Source organism: Lepisma saccharinum, chromosome 23, assembly GCF_977018435.1.
Source record: "Lepisma saccharinum chromosome 23, izLepSacc3.1, whole genome shotgun sequence".
NCBI lineage: Eukaryota > Metazoa > Arthropoda > Insecta > Zygentoma > Lepismatidae > Lepisma > Lepisma saccharinum.
Genome location: NC_139251.1, coordinates 38,767,287 through 38,787,576, shown reverse-complemented (window position 1 = coordinate 38,787,576; position 20,290 = coordinate 38,767,287). Strand labels below are relative to the sequence as shown.

The following is a 20,290-nucleotide window of genomic DNA, read 5'->3' as shown; positions in this document are numbered from 1 at the left end:
ATGTATTTTTATTTAAATGTTAATCTCTAAGATTGCAGTTGTTGTGGCTCCAGCAAAATCAACTAATTCTTCTTTTTCATTAGTGACCATCAACTCAATATAATCTATTCTATTATGGCACACAGGAAAATATAGTGTTGGGGATGGATTGTAGATGATGGGCTCCATAAATTCGGAATTAGGTTTGAATGTTGCAATGATGCCGGTTTGTTTGTGAGTGCCTATGCCATTTGATTTGGTGATCATACCCTCAGCCACATTGCAGTGAATATTCAGAGTTTCTATGGCCAAGAATTTAGGTATATTCATAGCAGTGTGTTTGATGCCTGGTTCAAGTTTTGTGTTGTTCTCAAATCCTAACAGCTCTCCTATAGTAGCCAGATCCACTGTTTCTGTGGCAGATACAATTTCTACTCTGTGAGTGACAGAATTTTGACTTAACACTATACCTCTGGGTAATTGAGCATTTAGAGTGGACAGATTATACTGCCCTGGAGTGATGACAATTTTTTCATCCCCAACTGCAATTGTGTTGTTGTGGTGTGTAATATTAGGGATCAGGTACATGCCGTAAAATGCCCTGAGAGCTATTGTTTTGGGATACACTATGTCATCATGCAATTTGAGTTTCAATATTGAATTTTGGCTGGTGAGATGGAATACCCCCATGATGTTTCAGATACCACAAGGCTTTTTGAAAATTTTCAATTGATGGTTTATTTATTTGAGACATATATCTGAGAACAGATAAACACAAATGTCCGCAATTAACATCTTTGAAATTTTGAACACGGGCATTATTGTAATAAAGATTATTTGATTTTAGATATTTTACTAAATTTTCAGGTGGAACACCTCCAAATGAATCAAACACAAATGCCTCATCTTTTAAATATTTAAGATAGCAAATCCAGTGAGTGCCCTGATTTTTGTACTCATCCAAATTAACAATGCCACACTCTTTGTTGAGTGGTTGTTCCGGTAAAGAATCAGACATGTACACACCCCTAAAATGTTTGATGCCCAATGGCTTGATTAAAGCTTCAATATCTTGGTTTGTAAGCGGCTCTTGTTTTTTTTAAACTTATTCATGGCTCTCTTAAAACCTTTGCCTTTTTTCTCCATGGCCAGGTTATGGCGCCTCTGCTCATCTAATTCTGCCCTATTTTTCTTGGCATCTATTACTGTTTTTGCTATGGCAGCTGATCCCCCAGCCAAGCTCCCAACAGCCCCGAGAGCAGCTAAGATGGCAGGGATGGTAAATATGAAACCCCCCACATGTGATTTTTTTCTTGATTGCTGTAATTTTTTTAATTGGGGGGTACTAAGCAACAATTTCATACCATGTCCCTTTGCAAGACAAGAATTTTTTTTCTTGCGCTGCTTTTTGGTCAAGAGACTGTCAATAGTTTTAAGAGATTTAAGACCTGCATAAGGTATTTGATACATAACACCCTTGGCCTTCATTGTAGGTTTATTATATACATATTCACAACCCCCACCCCAGTTTTTGTTTAGTGCTCATAGCTATGGTGGTTCCCAATGCTGCTATTTTTTCACTCAAAGAAGCATCTTTGCTTACAAATCTACCAAATGCAGCCTCTTCTAATTTCTTGTCTGCAACATGTCTCTTGTCAAGGTCGGTATGTGTGTTGTATGCAATGTCATGGTCTCTACAAGCAGCATCTAAAGGATTAACACCAGGGTCCCCTCTGTTTAATCTATGGTCCAATTTTGTACCGGGACCACAATACTGATAGCCTGGAATATGTAGTTCAAATGGCAGCTTGTTTATAATGTCATTAACCAGGCCCCGACCCTCAGAAATATTCCAAAATTTAGGTGGTAGAGTATTAATAATTTTTATAAGATATCCAATCCCCTTAGGGTCATTCACTATAAAATTAGACAATTTTGTGCTTATCATGTCCATAATTCCAACCTTTTCATTGTAAAAATTGTGGTTCCCTGCATTTTCCTCCCCAGCTATCACCAATAACCTATCTACAAGTTTCCTGACATCATCAACCCACACAAATTCTTTAGGCAGAGTATTGTATTGTTTGATTCCACTGCCAGTCTTGATCTGTGACCATATGGGCTTGATCAAATTGTTGTATTTTGCCCCACTGCTAGACTTGACTCTTTTTTGTGTGGGATCATTGTTCTGGTATAGAGCATCTGATTTTATTAATATTTCTTTGTAATGTTCATAATCTTGATCTGTATAGCTGCCAGGCCTTTTCCTAGTCATCAGTTCCCACAACCCAGGTGTTCCGGGGTACTTAACAAAAGCACCTTTTTCTCCGAGACGAGATTCTGAATATACAATTATATCATCTCCCATAAAAGTTACTCTGAAATTACCAATTCTATGTATGATGCTACCATCAAGCTCTGTGTCGGCATATAAGCCAAAGACCTCATCTTTGTTGTCTTTAGGTGTGGTTAAATATTTTTGAGCAAGAAGACCCAATTCAATAGGATCCTGTGTAGCCTCAATTCTTCTAGGAGCAACAGGACTAGGTGTATGAATACTGGAAAGTGGGGTGAATGGATAATCTAATATGTTTCTTGCAGCTACAGGCACAAGCTCTGTGATCAAATCTTGATTTTGCTCTGTAACAGTTTTGATATTCTTACCTAAATTATTAATAGCATCAATGACAGGCTGTTCTGTTTGTTTGTGTTTTTCATAAATTCCACGGTTCTCTGATTTCCATCCCTTAAATCTTTTTACAAGATAATCTCTTAACTTAAGATCATCAATGACTGGTCGTTTCATGGTTGTTTATTTATGTCTCAACGTCTAGAAAATCGTTGATTTTATTTCTGTATTTGCCAGTATTGGGTGTTCTTGTCATATCAATTGTGACAAACCCATAACTGTCCTGGCTCCAGCACTTGCTGCAAAACTTGGAAAAGTCATTGTAGCTCAAGTCCCCACCTACATATTCATCATGTATGTGTTTGAGGTTGGTATGGTCTTGATGAAACACACATATAAAATTGCTGTTGTCTCGGATCAGTTGCTTCGGTATTTTTGAAAAAGTCTGTGCCAGGTAGAAGCAATCTATGTTTTTGTGCCGCCCCTGTGTAAAGAAATTTCTAACCTTGTTTTGATTATCCAATATAATGTCATCAAACACAACAACAGAATTATCGAGACATTCATGGAGTGGCTTAACATCTGGTTCAAAAGTGGCAATATCCAATCCATCATATAGCTTCATCAGCTGCTGATATTTTAATTGTTCCAAGCTCTTAGAGAAAACATACAAGTGCCTGTTTTTCCAGTCTAACCAGTTGGGTGCCAATAAAAAATTATCAACCATTAGTGTAGTTTTACCACAAGCCGATGGCCCAACAATAAGACACCTAATATTATCAGGCAGCAGCACTCCATTTATCTTATTCTGTTGTTCAGGTTCTGGCAGCCTCTTTATAACATCCCAGGTGCTCATATTATCACTTTGTCTGCATCGATCCAGCTGTGTTCTGGGAGTCCTAGCCATTTGACAAATAACTTGCTGCCTTTTCTGCGGATGATTTTTTCTATGAGATATGTGTCAGGCTGTTTAGTTTTGCTGAGCTCTTGTTCATAGAACCGGCCTTTGAGAATTTCTCCTCGGTGGTCTTTTATTATATATGTGTTAAGGGTCCCGGGTTTAACTTGAACCACTGTAAATAATTCGGTGCTCCAGTTTCTCGTAAAGCCTCTTTTGAATAAGTGCTTATATTTGCTGATTCTTACTTGATCGCCCACCCTGTATTTGGCCCTTCTTGTTGTTGGCTGGTATCTAGGATAATAAACAGTCCTGATCAATTTTTGCTCATCAGATGAAGTTACTTCAGAGGGTTTCATGTTGATTGTGGAATGGACCGAGTTGTTATATTTATGTAGAAGTTCTGGAAGAATATTAATCCATTTATAATTACCTTGGAGGGTAAATTGTTTATACATAAGATTTTTTAAGGTTCTGTTGAATCTCTCTACAATTGAGGCTTTGAGATCACTGTAACTCGAATAATGTTTTATTGCCTGGCTTTTAATAAATTGTTGAAACACTGAATTATAAAATTCTTTGCCATTATCTGTTTGCAAATAGCGCGGTGATCTTCCTGAATAATTGATGATTGTCCTGATGGCTTCTGTAACACATTTTCCAGTCTTGGATTTGAGTGGCACAGCCCAGGCAAATTTTGAAAATGTGTCTATTACAGTGAGTAGATACTTGTAGCCCTTGTTGATTTTGTCTAAGTTTTTCAACTGTCCACTTGACAACTCAATCAAGTCGCTCTGCCATAAATCATCTATGCCTTTTGTAACTACTGGGAGTCTCTTATAATTATGTCGGGCCTGTCTGTGTAATTCATCAACAATAATTTGTCTAGACATAATATGTAAACAAGAATATTGCAACTATGGGGTGTTCAGCAGCTGATACTGCAGGATTTTCTAAATATAATTTGTCCCCTATTTGTATTTTAAATTCCAAAGAGCCATCATCTTCAGTATAGGCTGTTTCTAATGTATTGGGGTCTGTAAAATCCTCTAACTCGACACTGCTGATTTTCGGTTTGTTATCAGCATTTGTTATTGATAAGGTAGGGTAGTGATGTGCCTGTGGCTGATGCCAATATTTGATCTTGATTGGTCTCAATGTGCCCCCAACAAAAAACTGGTAATAAAATTGTGCAGGGGACAGCATATATATTTTGCCACCTGGTGTAAATGGAGAATCATATTCTTTGTTGGGGATGCTGTACAATTCAAGAATTACTGTATGTTTTGGATTCTCGATTATGCCTGTTATTTCCTTTTCTGCTATAAGCAATCTACTTGTTACAGATTCAAGGTGCTCATTGATGGTCCTAACAACATCATCATGGCCTGGCTTGATTTTTATGTCCACAGCAAGTCTCTTGTATTGTTGCACAATCTCTTGAAGCTGGGTGGCAAAAACAGACAGAGCATTTGCTTGATTAGATTCCATGGTCCCTAGCTGTTGCTTGATATTGGCTACAATTTGCTGCAAATTTTCAACAACTGCCAATTTTGAATTTTGAGCAGTAAGATCATGGACCTGTCTTCTGATATCCTCAAACAGGGCATGCAGTTCATTAATATGTTGATTGGTTGGTAGAGTGGCAACTGTCTGAGTGAGATGTTTGATCTCTGCTTGGATATTCTTGATATCTTCTGATTTCAATATGCGATTCACTGCCCTCTTAATATTTTTAAGTTCCTGCGATGTAGGAAGATTTGATACTGTATTCTGCAAAGATTCAAGTGCCAATTTCACAGTGTTTAATTCAGAAGCATGAGCCACATTTTGCATAGCATCTTGGAGCAGGGCTATATCTGCCTGAGTGGGTGTTGATTGTTGTAAAATTTCAAGTTTTGTTTGGATATCATCTATCAAGTGATGAAAATGAGACAGTTCAGATTCAGTGTTGAGGTTTTCAAGCTTTGTGATTTGTTGCTGGACACTAACAAGTGTATCTACAATCCCAGGCAATCTGGATTCTAGTACATTTGCCAAATCACTTTGCACTGCTGCTATTGTACCTTCAAGATGGGTTATGGAACTTTGAATTTTTCCAAAATCTTCATATGTTTCAAGTTGCAGCTTGATGTTGGCAACACTCCGAGTTATTGCATTCAAAGCATCAGAAGATGGCAAATTGTTCATAAAATTTTCAAGTGTCTCAATTTTTTCTTTAACCTCGGCTATGGCATTGTTCAGAGGGTCCAGATTAGGTATTTGGAGTGACTGAATCTGTTCTTTTAGAGTGGAAATCACTAGATCAAAATCTTCTTGTGATTTTATGCTTTTGACAATTGTTTGGAGCTGTGCCTGGACATTATTTATCTGCTCTTCTAATTGTTGTTTCAATTGCTCAGAGTTGTTAGCCTGGGTCTTAAATTTGGCTTGAAGAGCTGCTACAGCTTCTTCTAAACTTTGAAAATTATCCAATGTAGCCAGATCAGTATATTTCTGAAGCAACACTTTGAGTTCGGAATCAATTTTGAGAAGAGGGTCCATGCATTGTGATTGCAAATTTGTAATTTCTAATTGAAGACTGGCATTGAGTGTAGTTTGTAAAGCTTGTAAATCACTTCTTAATTTCTTGACTCTGACATCAAGCATCAGAATCTCATCACTGTGATCTTCATGCCTTGTATGGCCAAATATATCATTAGGCATTTTGTTTTACTGGTTATTTATTATAGAGTATCTGATTCTTAATTCTATAAAAAAGGGTATAAGCTTGTCATAGGATCCAGGGACCTCAATATATAAGCAGTCACCAGCAGAAACAGTATATACAGTGCCAGAAACCATGTTTGAGTGCTTAATTCTGTAAATATTTCTCCCTACTGAAATCTTGACATCACCCTCGGGGGTTGTAATAAATTGCAATTGCCCACCTACAGGTAATTGGTAGTGATTTAAATTATTGTTAAATATGTACAATGTTTTGCCTGTTTCTTCATCATTATCTGTAAGTATGCTGTTCAGATGAATAATTAACAAGCCACTCAGTTTAGACATTACAGATTGTAAATCAGGAGAGGGTAGTGGTGTCGGCAGGTCCATAATAGCCTGTTTTTTGAACCCAAATAAGTTCATAGGCATGTTTATTTATTTCAAATCATGCTCTGGAATTGGGCATTGATTTCCATTTTTCAAATCACAATGCCCCCAAGGTAAAGTATGTGTGCCACATGACAAAATGCATCTCTTATCATCATGTGGGTCCAGGGCCACTTTTCTTACAACATTTGAAGTCAACAAGTGATCCTCACTCTGAATTCTATTTTCTGATGTTCTGATTGAACTCTGTGATTTGATGCAATTTTTGTAATCTTCAAATACAAGCTCTTTTTCAACAGTTACTCTGCCAATGCCCTTGGCCTTTTTGGCAACAGCACCACTACATGTTTCAAAACTGTACATCTTGGCTCTTAACCCAGCAAATTCCACAATAACATCACCAAGTGTCTCATCTTTTAACTTGCCAGGCACCTTTTTGTTGTGGTGTTGTTGAATTCTTGTATGTTCACTGGTATCAAAGTATTGAAACAATTCAGGCTGTGACATATCTTGATAAACATCTTCTGTTTGAATTTCAAGAATAAAACTATCCGTGTCCATGTACAATAATTTTACACGATCACCGTAAAAAGGTTTCAGCACATCATAATACAATATTAACATATGTAATTTGGACAATTCCAATATCACAGCCCCTACATAAATAGGTTTATCAAACTTGATCTTTGTTTTCATCATGTTGAAAAGTGCCATGTACTCATCATAAATTCTTCTGTAATTGAAGTTGGGCTTTGCAACCAATTTTTTGCTCCGGCTGGGGTCAGTAATTATTTTAACATCGGTATGTTTCCTGACATTTTCAATTGTTTTGCCATACACTGAATTCACCATCAATTTAAACAAGCCCTTATCAAATTCGCTCTTTGCAGATGTTCGAAGCTCCGTATTTGTATCAATGTATGGTTTCAACCATCTTGAGTGCCTGAACCTCAAGACTTTGCCAACTTTGGTCACTTGGACACCATGTTTCATCAGGAATTGGAGGTTTTTATAATATATGACATAACCCTGTTTCGGCTCCAGTGTCGTCATGAGCTTCTTCTGTTTAGAGCCAGGTGAGCACTGAACCTCGGGAATTGGGGGCAGATCAGAAAATTTGTTGTGTAAATGATCAGGAATTGTCAGATCAGTCTCTAAGAAGAGGCCATACTCACTGTCATCAAAATCCTTAAGATCTTCAATATTGAAATCTTCGACCCACTCAAGCTCTGCATATGGCAATTTATCCATCATAGCGTGACCATAGAGGTTGTTTGCATCTCCATACAGTATATAATTTGATGGCCGTGTTGGATCATAATCAGGCATGTATTTGTTATTTGCTCTGGCATATCTCTGGGAACATTGCACCATCCCCCCTCTTATACATTCCTCCATAAACAGATACTTTTCTTGATCGTGGATCAGATCCAATGGCTTTTTGGTGTTGAAAAACATTGCAGCCCATGCTAGGCCCGGGGCACTGAAAAAATACACTGGGTCCAGTCCATAATTTTGCATAGAAGATTTTCTGAATGCCTGCATTATATCAGCTGAGAGGGTCACATCAAGTTTCAAATATGCCATGTGATAATCACCAAATGTCTGGCATTTTAAATTGTTCCACATCAACTGGGCATGGTGATAATCTTCATCAGTGATTCCAGATCCTCTGATTCTGCTGTAAAACTCTTCTTGTGGTGGCAGGGAACACTCATCAAATTTAGAAGAATCTGTGACATAGTCATATGGATATACACCCTTCCGCCTAATTAATTTCAGGTCCTGATTTGGAAACAATGCACGTGTGATTTTGAATTGATCATCAGATAATTGAGTGGCCAGTGTATCCAGGCTAGCAGGTAAAAATCTGTAAGAATCAAGAAATCTTATGTGAATAGGAACACCATCAACTTTAATTATCTTGCTAATAGATATATATTTTTCATCATTTTCAGCTAAAATATTTAAATTCTGCTTCTCAAACCCCTCGTACCTGATCAGATGATGGAAATCATAATTGGATGCTCCGTGGCAAAATATGGGGATAAATCTTGGTCTCTTGATCTGAATATTACAGCTATTACACAGGGCCATTAAGAATTTACCATCTGTATGAGAATGGTGTTTCACCTTGATATTTGTATCTGAAAATTCAGAATCACATACCGGGCATTTTTCTGCATTGTTGAAATCCTCAATCTGTTCCTCTGTTAAAGGCAACATAGGCTTTGATTTTAATAAGTTGTTAGATGCTATGTCACGGCACACATTTTCTATTCTATGTGCAAATTCTTTGATGGCATTTGGTCCCTTGTATGAATATTCTTTACTAGCTATACCATCCTGTACAACCACATAACAAAAGCTGGAAGGTTCATGTTGCTGGTATGGTGTACTTGAAGATTCTTCGGGATCTGGGCTACAGAATGCAATAGGTTTGAGGTTCGATTCGAAATCACAGACAATATATGCAGGGTGTTCCAACAAGGCTTCAAATTTTTTGAATTTGCAATTTTCACTTGGATTGGGCATCACCATATGAACAGGTTTATGGTTGCCACAGTATTTCAGATGCTCTTTTAACTTGTTTTTTGCAATTTCTGCATTTTTTTCACGAATCCCATTTACCATTTTTTGACCATCAAATACAGTTAAACATCTTCTGCACAACTTGAATATTGTATTGGATTTGTCTAGTTGTGTTCTCACTAAAGCTTCAAGATTATGTATCAGAGTATAATGGTATGTATCATCTCCTTCAATTAAGAGCAGATCAATTGGAATAGCAGATTCATCATCAATTGTACTAATTCTGAGAGGTGCTATCGGGCAATTGCCAGTAGAACAAATAAAAACATTAATAGATAATTGTTTGCCATTGATGTGCCTGACCCTTTTTTCAAATTTATCAATATTCTGAACTGACATTGGATATTCTAAACCCTTCATTGCATCGTCAAAAATATGTTCATGCTGTTTGTAATAACTTATTCTCTCAGGATGCCTTGAAACTAGAAACAAAGCAGCTAATATACACCACAGAAAACATTTCTGGTCGGTATTTTCTATATTAACCACGGCTCTTCTGTTTTTAATATTGGCAGGTAAAGGTAGATAAGTGGATCCTTGTAATGGAGTGAATTCAGAAATATTAACATAGAGCTTGTGTGATGAACCGCATAGGCTCCATCCGGACTCTTTTGCCGCAAATTCAGAGTGTTTAATGTTCAATTGATCTATCAAATTGCCTATTATTTTGTCTGAATTTGAATTTGAATATACAGGTACAGTTTCTGTTATGTGGGGCTGTGTAAATTTTGTGCCATTTGGTTTCTTATATTGTACAAACAATTTGAGGGATAGCTTATAAGACCCATTTTGTGCATTAAGAATTGCCTGCAGATCAGAATTTATACTGTTCAAGAAATTCTCAATGCCGCATCTTAGCTCTGATACAAACTGGTGATCCCTTAATTGGCCGTTAAAACTGCTACGGGTAGGTTCATGGCGTGGCTGTTTTGCTGCTCTGGCATTAACAGGTGCTTCGTGCCTTCTTTTCTGAGCAGATGTGGATGGTTGAGAGGGCAATGCAGATGACTGTGCAGAGCAAGTATCTTTATGTTTATATGTGAAATATTCCATGTTGTATTTTCTATTGCATTTGGGGCAAATTTTTGTGGGAGTTTTGTATTTGTCTGGATTACAAATTTTTTGATGCTTGGCCCAATTGGGGCTGGATATATTCTTATTGCACTGATTACAATATTTTTGATTTGGCATTTTTGCTGTTGTTTATTATATACAATTTCCTGGGTTTCAATTCAAAACTTTATACTGAATAAAAATATCAGTTGGGGTTCAGCACTGTACTTTGTGTGTGTGTATGTATATATGTATGTATACACTTAATATTTTTGGATTTGGTATTTATATACAATTTCTTGGGGTTCAAATCAAAGCTGTATGCTGGATCAGTTGAGTTCAGCACTGTGCTTTGTGTGTGTGTGTATGTGTGTATGTGTATTAATAGTTTTGGCTTTGGTATTTATATACAATTTCTTGGGGTTCAAATTCAAAACTCTATGCTGGATCAGTTGAGTTCAGCACTGTGCTTTGTATGTATATGTATATATGACCTTACTTGGATTATTCCGCCAAATTATATGCTTCAAGTCTCCTATACTTTGGTGGAGCAGTGGAACCCACTGCCAATCCAGCAATGGTGAAGAATCTGCACTGTACCCTGGCTTTTATAGTTTTACAGAGCCAATAGAAACACTGTAGGGGTATATTCAGAAACATGAGCTATTCTCTAACATTTTTGCCGAAGTACTTTCTTCTGAGTGTATCCCGTTTTTCTGCTGAGCGTACATGCAATCCCGACCGCAGCGCCTCCACGCTTAGGGGAGCGGAATTGTCTGGAACTAATTTGTAAAGGATCGCTGCTCCAAATATTGATCGACACGCCGGTGCTGGGCTCGAAATGAACTGATCGCTGTGCAGAAAGTATCGATCCCACCGCTTTGGGGCCGTCATGCGCACATATTGTTCAAGTATTGATCTTATATTTTCTCGGGGCTTGATTTTATATATGAACAGATTACAACAAATAAATTGAATATAACAAATGCAAAATATCCTAGTTTCTATTCAATCCTTTTATGTGAATTGAAGAAACCAACAATTCACATATCCCCATACCGCCATATGCTTGTCCTATTATTTCACTAATAGGCAATGTTCTCGAAGAGTCCTAATAGGCAATGTTCTCGAAGAGGCCTAATAGAACAAGATACAGCGGTATGAGAAATATGTGAATTGAAAATATTTTAGTAATATACGACGTCTAAGAAAAGGAATATTCAGCTCCAAAGTACTTTGTCTAATGCTTGCTACCATTTCCCTATTACTGGCAAAAGAAGTTAAAAATGTTGACATAATGAAAAAAATAGACTTGTTCCCAAGTATTCACCGAGTTCAGGCATTTGCACATAGATGGGTCTGTTGTCACGGAGCAATTCTAGAAGAATTACATTGTTTTAATATTAGATATGTAAATTGAACCTGGTGCCCAATTGAACTTAAACCAGAAATAAATATGTATGTGTGTATGTGTGTGGGTGTGTATATATGTGTGTGTGTGTGTGTATGTGTGTGGATGGGCAGTTTTAAGTATGGCCACAAGAGGGGCATATTTTTAACAAATTTATGGATAACAATCTCACAGAAGTGCCTTTTGTAAGTATAAACAAATCAATCTGAGAGGGTCATACTTTCTGAGGAAATTCCCGAGGGCATTTTCACAAAAATCTTAGATTAGACAAGATTCCACACTTGAACAAAAAGCTCATATGCTCATGTTAAGCTTGTTTTAACTATAGCAAATCTGCTTGAGGAGGGGTTCATACTTTCTCGGGTTTATAATAGTATCAATACAACTACTCAGGTGGACAATTTGCCTACCATTATCTTTGCCATTGAATGTACAAGGTGATTAAAAAAGGACTTTACAACTTTGACAGTAGGTAGAAATTTATTCAGATAACTTAGAGTTGGTTGAGGTGCCATTGTGAAGCAAAACACATCAAGTTTTAACTCACGTTAGTCCATTAGTACCGAACTCTCACACGAGTAGCGCTGGCACCATTGTTCTTGAAAATGGCTACTTTTACTGGTGCGGAACGTGCTCACTGTGTGTTTTGGCCCGTTCTTCTTCCAGGAGGCAACCATAAATGGTATTGTGTATCTGGATATGCTACAATATTTTCTAATTCCTCAGTTCGACGAGGATGACCAAGATGGACGCCTTTACTATCAGCAAGATGGGGCACCACCACACTACCACGTAGAAGTCAGAGTTTTCTTGATACCAGATTTCCAGGTCGGTGGATTGGTCGTGCAGGTCCAATTGCATGGCCACCTCGCTCCCCAGATTTAACCCCGCAGATTTTTTCTTGTGGGGTTTCATTAAAGATCGGGTTTGGAATGAAATCGACAAACTTGATGTGTTTTGGCACCTCAACCGACTCTGTAAGTTATCTGAATGAATTGCTATATGCTTTCAAAGTTATTTTTGAATTACCCTGCATTGTTGGTGATTAGTTCGATTAGTGTCTACAAGAGCAAAATAGTAGTTACTAAGTGTATTTTGAAATAAGAAGTAAAAGAATGGCCATGAGCTTGCTAATGTTCATCGATTGTCTTGAATTTTGTTATTTATCGCCGCTTTCCTGCCACTTGGGCTAATCGCAACGATGAGAATGAATGGTGATATGATGAGATTGATGAAAGGGACACTCACAAATAACACCCATGCCCAGGCCTGGATTCAAACCCGGACCCCTGGCGTCGTGTCGTGCTGCGCTAACCACTCTGCCACCGAGGTCGGCACTAATCGATTGTTAATGTACAAAATTACTCTTCCATTACGTTAAGATTAGAACAGAAATTTTATTTCAGAATGCGTGTCAACATATCTTGTTATATAATGTTATACAAGCTTCAATTTCAGATAAGAGATTCCGAATTTCAGTTTCTTCATTGTTAAAACCATGAAAACATCCCTTGGGCTTAGATAACCCCCAAGGCTCGAGCAAATCTCCTCACAGCTAACATTTTCCACAAGCCCTGTTCACAAAACTTTTATTTAAAAAATATTGCTTAGCGTATGCCTTTTTAAAAGGTGCATTCCCGTGATTTTGCCTATTTGAGCAGTTTTTAGTGCCTACAAATCCGAGCTCCGTTACATAATATAGACCATAAGGAGCTGGGCCACTTTCTGTCCCTTAAAATTCTTGAAAAGAGAAAGATATGATGTATATCATACGAAGGCTACTATTTATATTTTCAGCCTTGGCAACACTGATTGAAGTTAGGCGCGATTTGACGTTTGTACGGAATCGCCTGGCATTATAGACCATAACGTACTTCAAATGTTTTGTCAATAGCTTCATTTGTGTTGTTTATGTTGCCTTGGAGATTGCGCGACAACAATAAAATGGAATTAACTCGTGAACATTTTCGTGCGATGATTTTTTTACGATTTTCGACGTGGATTATCAAGACAAGAGTGCATCGATCAACTTACTTCCACATTTGGCGATGAAGCCCCATCCTTTGCCACTGTGAAACGCTGGTATAACGAATTTAATCGTGGCCGCCATTCGCTCACCGACGAGATTCGCGAAGGTCGTCCAAAATCAGTTCTTGTTCAAGAAAACATTGATGCTGTGCAAAACCTAATACTGCAAGATAGTCATGTGACACACTGTGAGATTGAGGCAACCATAGGCATTAGTTCCACCAGCATATATAAAATATTACATGATCATTTAGGTGTGAGAAAGGTATGTTCTCGTTGGAACCCACACAATTTGACAAAAACTCAAAAAGACGCTCGCGTCAATTGGTGCAAACAAATGCTCAATAAATACAATCGTGGTGCTTCAAAAGACGTATATAAGATTGTAACAGGTGACGAATCATGGATATATGCATATGAGCCGGAACGTAAACAGCAGTCGACTGTATGGGTGTTTCAAGATGAACCCAATCCAACAAAAGTTGTTCGCGCCTGAAGCACATCGAAACAAATGGTCGCTGTTTTTTCGGGAAAACTGGTCATGTGGCAACTGTGCCTTTAGAGGAACGTAGAACGGTCAACTCTGAATGGTACATAACAATTTGTTTGCCAGAGGTCTTCGGTCAAATACGGAAAACAAACAAACGCCGTCGGATCATTCTTCATCAAGACAATGCCAGCTGTCACACATCTCGTCTAACAACCGACTTTATGAACAGTCAAAAAATCGAATTGATGGGTCATCCGCCGTACGGTCCTGATTTTTCACCCAATGACTTCTTCTTGTTCCCGAATGTCAAGAATAAATTGCGTGGACAACGATTTTCGTCGGCGGAAGACGCCGTTGATGCGTTCAAAAACTATATTATGGAGGTGTCTCAAGAAGATTGGAAAAACTGCTTTGACAAATGGTTCGAACGAATGCAAAAGTGTATTGACCATAAAGGAGAATACTTCGAAAAACAATAAAGCAGTTTTCAATTCCAAATTCCTGTTTTTTCATTGTTAGGCTCAAAATATAAATAGTGACCCTCGTATGTCGTTTATGACAAACGCGGTATCGAAACTTTATTTGACGTCGGTGGCACAGATATACACCAAATTCATAGAATAATGATACGCCAAATACTTACGTTACAAATACACACACATTATATCACAAAACTAGATTGATTGATTTACTTTATTTTACTTCGCCTTTTGTGCCACTTTTTGGCTAATTTGCGAAGATGGGGATGAGTGATGATATGATGAAATTGATGAATAAATGGACACTCACAAACATCCATGCCCAAGCCAGAATTCGAACCCGAGACCCCTGGCGTTGTAGCGCGATGTGCTCACCACTACGCCACGGGGCCGACCACAAAACTAGAGAGAGAGAGAATTCGTGACGTCGCTACTTTTATTCTGGAGAACTGCTATTGCAGCTTCCCCACCTCTTTTTGAACCCGTACTATGGCCTTGATAAGACTTCCTTACAAAGAAAAAGTAAACTGTCCTTCCCCACTAGGAAAAGTCGGGACCGGGATCGGGAAAAAAATTTCCCGTCCCGATCTCGACTTCGGGAAATGGCTTCCCGACTTTTCGGGAAATACCGAATAGTCATTTTAAAAAGTCGTTAATTCTCGACGTTTTGTGCATTGTGAGTGTCCGGAACTAATCGGAAATTGTTTGTTTTCATTCCAGAATTGCAAAAACAATCACTTAATGTGAAAGACGTGTAGAATTCGAGATTTCCAGAGGTTCGGGAAATTTCGAACATTTCCTGTCTCGATAATTTCCCGACTTTGTCGGGAAATAGCGAAATTTTCCCGTCCCGAATGTCGGGATTTTAAAAATTTTCCGTACCGATCCCGTCCCGACGAAAAAAATTCTGTCCCGCACACCCCTATTCCAGTTTTTCAACTTTCATATTATAGTTCAATGCCCCCACTGTGCACATTTTTACTCATTTATCTAAAATTTCTCCCGGACCTTACATTAGCGTACGGTCTAATGTACGGCATGAAATTACCGTACATTAACGATTAGGACCCTACGGTTGGCAACGCTGCGGGTCTCACGCACGAGAGAAGGGGAAGAGAGAAGAAAACAAATGACTGTGCAGCACTTCAGTTCTAGAGTTTGCCAGCTGCATTCTTATCTCGGACAGTTTCACTGTTGTGTTTCGTCGAAGCAAATCTGTGCGTCGAAGTATTCCACGTCACAGCAATAAGGGGCGCTCGCCCCGGCGTCAAACGTGCTTATCTTTCTCCAAACAAACCTTATGGCTGGCTGGCTAAGTTGGGAAGAGTTTCTAGCTTCGGTTGCAGAAATACTAGAAATTTCAGACAGAATAAGGGATACTTGGAAGTTGTGTGGTTCAAAAATAACGCCTGGAGGGGCCTATTTAGTTAAGAAGTTCTTCCGTTGTGACGAATCTACTGGATCGCCTTCTGGTTGCGAATCAGCAATGCAGAATCTTGAAGAATCTCAACTTCATGAGGATCCTTGCGTTGTCAAAGTTGCACACCCAGCTGGTGGAGCCCTCTCGTGTGAATATCACGTACTGTTCAGTCAGAGTTTCTCTGTTCCCGTTCTCTACTTCAATATCTGGAAGCCAAATGGAAGGCTACTCAGTTTGGAAGAGATTCTGGAGAAAGTTCCCGATGCATTTCGAAGTGAAGTTTACATGGCAAGATGGAACACTCTTAATCAGCAGGAACATCCTATCATTGGAACACCATTTTATCAACTTCATCCATGCCATACAGCAGAAATGATGGCACAGTTTAAAGGCAAAAGCTGGAATCCCGTTATTACATGGCTGAGCTCTGTGGGACCTGTGGTTGGGCTTAATTTGGATATGCGATATGCAACAAGGCCTTCGAATGAACCGTCATCTGACACAGACACACTACAAAGTTCATCTCAGTGACCTGAAGATTGTTACCCAATGAATTCTTTACAACAGTCTACGATTGTTGTCACTCATTAATTTTACTAAATTCATTTCGAATGAATTGGACAACATTTAATCATGTATTTTATTTGAAAGTAATAGTGAATACTGTACAACAATGAATTCCAATTGGTCTTGATGTATAATGTTATTAATTATCAAATCTGTTATCATTCTACCTCGGCCACCAGGCTATTTTGTTTTGCTTTGATTTTTTTATATATGGGACTAATAAGTCACATACTGAATGTAAGTTTAATGTCAGTAAAGTATTTGTATTGAGCAATAGATACGATTACGATCCCTTAAGAAAGCAATTGTAGTATGTGAACTCTTATACAAGTTTAAATAATAGAACAAACATTACCCGTCTAATGTATGGTACGTCTAAAGAATAAAATAATCAAAAGTTAGTAGCTACTCTATATTAAATTAAACTTACTTCAGATATTTTCCCCTCGATTTGTTTTAAACATTCTTTCTGGAACTACCTACTAGATACTGTACACAGGAAACAGGGGAATTCATTAATCAAATCAATAATCCAACTATTGGACTCTTTTTAGTAAAAGTGTTTTGCATATGATTCCCGGTGGAGGCGTTATTGTCTTTCTACACCATAATTTCGATGTATTAAAGTGAAAACGTACAGGTAGGTCAATTGCGGGCAGCAACTGTGGAAATGGTTATCGAGAGATGACGACATTTGAAGGTTGGTGGATTTAAAACGCTTTCCAAGACCCACAAGGAAACGCAGTGTTTATGTGAAATGATGATATCCATACCCACGGAAAAATGGGTTAACGGATAAATCAAGATTATGATTATGACTGGTTCTGTGAACTTCACGGCACTTTTTGGGTCACTGACTTCTTTTATGGAATGTACGGTAGTAGATGTTAATTTTTATAGCATTGTAGTCAAGATTTTGCACATCTTGCTACTCTCTGCTAATTACTTTCTATACACTACAGCAGGGTGCGAAATCCTGGGGCGATTCCCCCCCACCACCACAAACACTCTTGGCCTCAACCTGCCCCTACCAAAAATTTCCGGGGGGAGAGTTTTTGTTACGACAATCAAAAAATCAGGAATTACTTTTAATTTCATATATACTTAACTAAGAATAATATCGAAAACACACACAAATTAGTGTGGTTGTGAGTGTTCAATGCTTCTCTCTCTCAAGAGATCAAATAAATATCCATGGGCGTCTGGAAGGCGGGGGCCTTTCCCCCCCCCCCTGGAAAATGAAAGTCGACCAAAAATTATATATTTTTCACATATAATTTCATTCCAGCCACAATAATATGTATTAATTATTGCATGAATATGATAAATTCAAATTTAAGCAATATTTTTTTAGGGAACAACACTAACTGGAAAAAGATACCTTCCTTGCCCCTTCCTGGAAAAAATCCTGCGTACGTCTATGTCAATATCTATATCAATATGCACAATAAAAGTAAAACAAAAATGCAAGACAGTAATAACTATGAAATCTAATTGATTTACATTAACATGAAGCAAAAATTAATAAAAACTTACATATAATAAAACCACTTCAACTATTTCATAATTTATTAACATCTTTAACCAGTTGGTAAAGGAATTAGGTTGCCAGTTTATAATATCTGATATATATATATATATATATATAAAAGCAAGAAATTGATTTCTTTATTTGCAAATAATAATAATATTTTTAATATAGTATTTTTTTACTTTTAATATTATAAATATGTATATCGTATAATTTATACATATGTTTGTGTGTGTGTGGGGGGGTTGTAGATTAAGATCTTTCTCAGGGACGTCGTTAGGGGGTGCACTGGCCTCGCAAACGTCCACGTGGCCCCGACAAATGTTTCGGTGTTTTACTGTAAATTTCAAATATTGCAAAATTGTTCTCCAGTAAATTTTGCTTACAGTTTGAAACACTGCTCCCAAATTTCCCCGCCATGAACGCCAAAGCAAGACTTGTACTCATTTTTCTACTGCTTGCCTGCAACGCAGGAGCTGCTGCTAAAGATTTTATAGCCTGTCCTGTTAATGGAATTCGGTGTTCTTTTAAAAATGTACTTTTCCTCCCTGCCAAGACAAAATTCGGGCCGATTGACTGGTAAGCGGTAACAGATGTCCCTGGGATCGACGTTACTCCTTCCGTTAATCCTTGCCATCAACCCCCCCCCCCCCCGGAAATAATTGCCATCCTTCATTTCAAATTACAAAAAAGTATGAAGTTGGTCATTTTTATTGTTTACAACAGAAATAAAGTTCATTTAGTTCAAAAGAAATATGTATATGAACTGAGTGGAGGCTGGATGAGCCCTAGACCTGATTTATGCAGGAATGGTGTTTGAAAAATTCTCAGCTTGGCCTGGGTCTAGCATGTGACAGTCAGATGCCTCACTAACTGTATCACATTCTGGCTAACTATTGTTTCTTTGAAACTAATGTGTATGTGGTATTTGCAGGCAACATAAATAAATCTTTGTACACTGCTAGAAGGTCCTAATCAAATTGGAAATAGGTCAGTTTCTATAATGATAATTGAAGTAGTGTAGGGGATCACTCCAATCCAAATCAAATCATTCATCCAATGTATACAAGCCCACCCTGCCATTTCAGGTTTAGAGGAAATTTATTACATGGGATATGGGCTCCACTTTGGAATACACAGCCTTTTAAAATTTGTTATTACCTGATGGGTATTTTTGTTCTTGCTGAATGACCTACTTGGCTCTAACTTGCATTTTTCATGAATAATTTTTAACAAAATTTTGATATGCAGCTTACTGTCATTTAGCTTCCAAGTGTTGTGTTACAGTATAAATATAATTAAATGCCTTTAAATGAATTTGTGTTTGAAGTTGAAAAGGTGGGTTTTCAAAAGTAAAAATATTGCCCCCTTTCTGTTTCTACTTATATAATTTTCACAAGCTGATTTATCCCCGCCAGGCTACCAGTGCCAATAATTTTCCTGAATCCAACTAATAGAAACCCTTGAACATGGAAATAATTTAAGTTTAGACTAGTTACAAATGTTGATTTTTGTATGTCAATTTAATAAAGTGCCTGGCAAAACAGTTAACAGAACCACATATAACCAGAAGTATGTACATAACAGAGATGTGTTGTATGCACCCTACCTGTATGCAGAAACTGCAAGAATTATATTTGTCACAACTGCAATAATTTTGGTAATTATGCAATATTGCCCGAACACCTCTCACTCCTTCATTTCGTTAATTTTAGCATTGATACTTACCTATTCTGCATTGCGGAAGATTCTTTAAGGTGAAGTTATGACTTTTTCCATAAAATAGTGTCAACTTTTCATATTACGAGTCATTATTTGTCTTCCTTGTTCCACTTGGGTAACAGACAATATGGCGTGCACTCATCATAGTACCAAAAACCATTGACTGATAGCCCCAAAAACCATTCACAATAGCCCCACGGACCATTTCTGGCAAGGTTAGGTTAGGTTAGGTAAGCATAGTTAAAAAAAGAAGAAAATTCTCGTAAAAAAGGCACGTTTTGAAACACTGGCAAGACCGCATGATGTTTGACGCTTGCACCATCTGCAGGTACATAATGGAAACAACGACATAATGTTGTCACTTTACAGAAAATGCAAGTTCCTTACATAAAAAA

General features: G+C 37.8%; 2 protein-coding genes across 3 annotated transcripts in view; one reads left to right on the top strand and one right to left on the bottom strand.

Annotated features, from left to right (window-relative positions):
* Nucleotides 1-17,239, bottom strand: part of LOC146005397 (E3 ubiquitin-protein ligase CCNB1IP1-like) — a 33,806-nt gene extending 16,567 nt beyond the window's left edge. For both annotated transcript variants that reach the window (XR_014444017.1, XM_083144632.1), the window contains exon 1: nucleotides 17,073-17,239. The gene's annotated coding sequence lies outside the window, so the exon portion shown is untranslated. The remainder of the gene's footprint in view (nucleotides 1-17,072) is intronic.
* On the top strand, nucleotides 12,264-16,669 carry LOC146005471 (ubiquitin-like-conjugating enzyme ATG10). Its single transcript, XM_083144714.1, has 2 exons — nucleotides 12,264-12,297; nucleotides 15,906-16,669. The coding sequence occupies exons 1-2, from the start codon at nucleotides 12,264-12,266 to the stop codon at nucleotides 16,604-16,606; spliced, it is 735 nt and encodes a 244-aa protein (XP_083000840.1). The 3' UTR covers nucleotides 16,607-16,669.
* Nucleotides 17,240-20,290: the final 3,051 nt, after the last annotated feature.

Excerpts from the sequence above, each read along its gene's own strand:
- LOC146005471 (XM_083144714.1), top strand. The coding sequence starts at position 12,264 with ATGGCTACTTTTACTGGTGCGGAACGTGCTCACT. Across the intron at positions 12,298-15,905 it reads TGGTGCGGAACGTGCTCACT|GGGCGCTCGCCCCGGCGTCA; the intron begins GTGTGTTTTGGC and ends CACAGCAATAAG.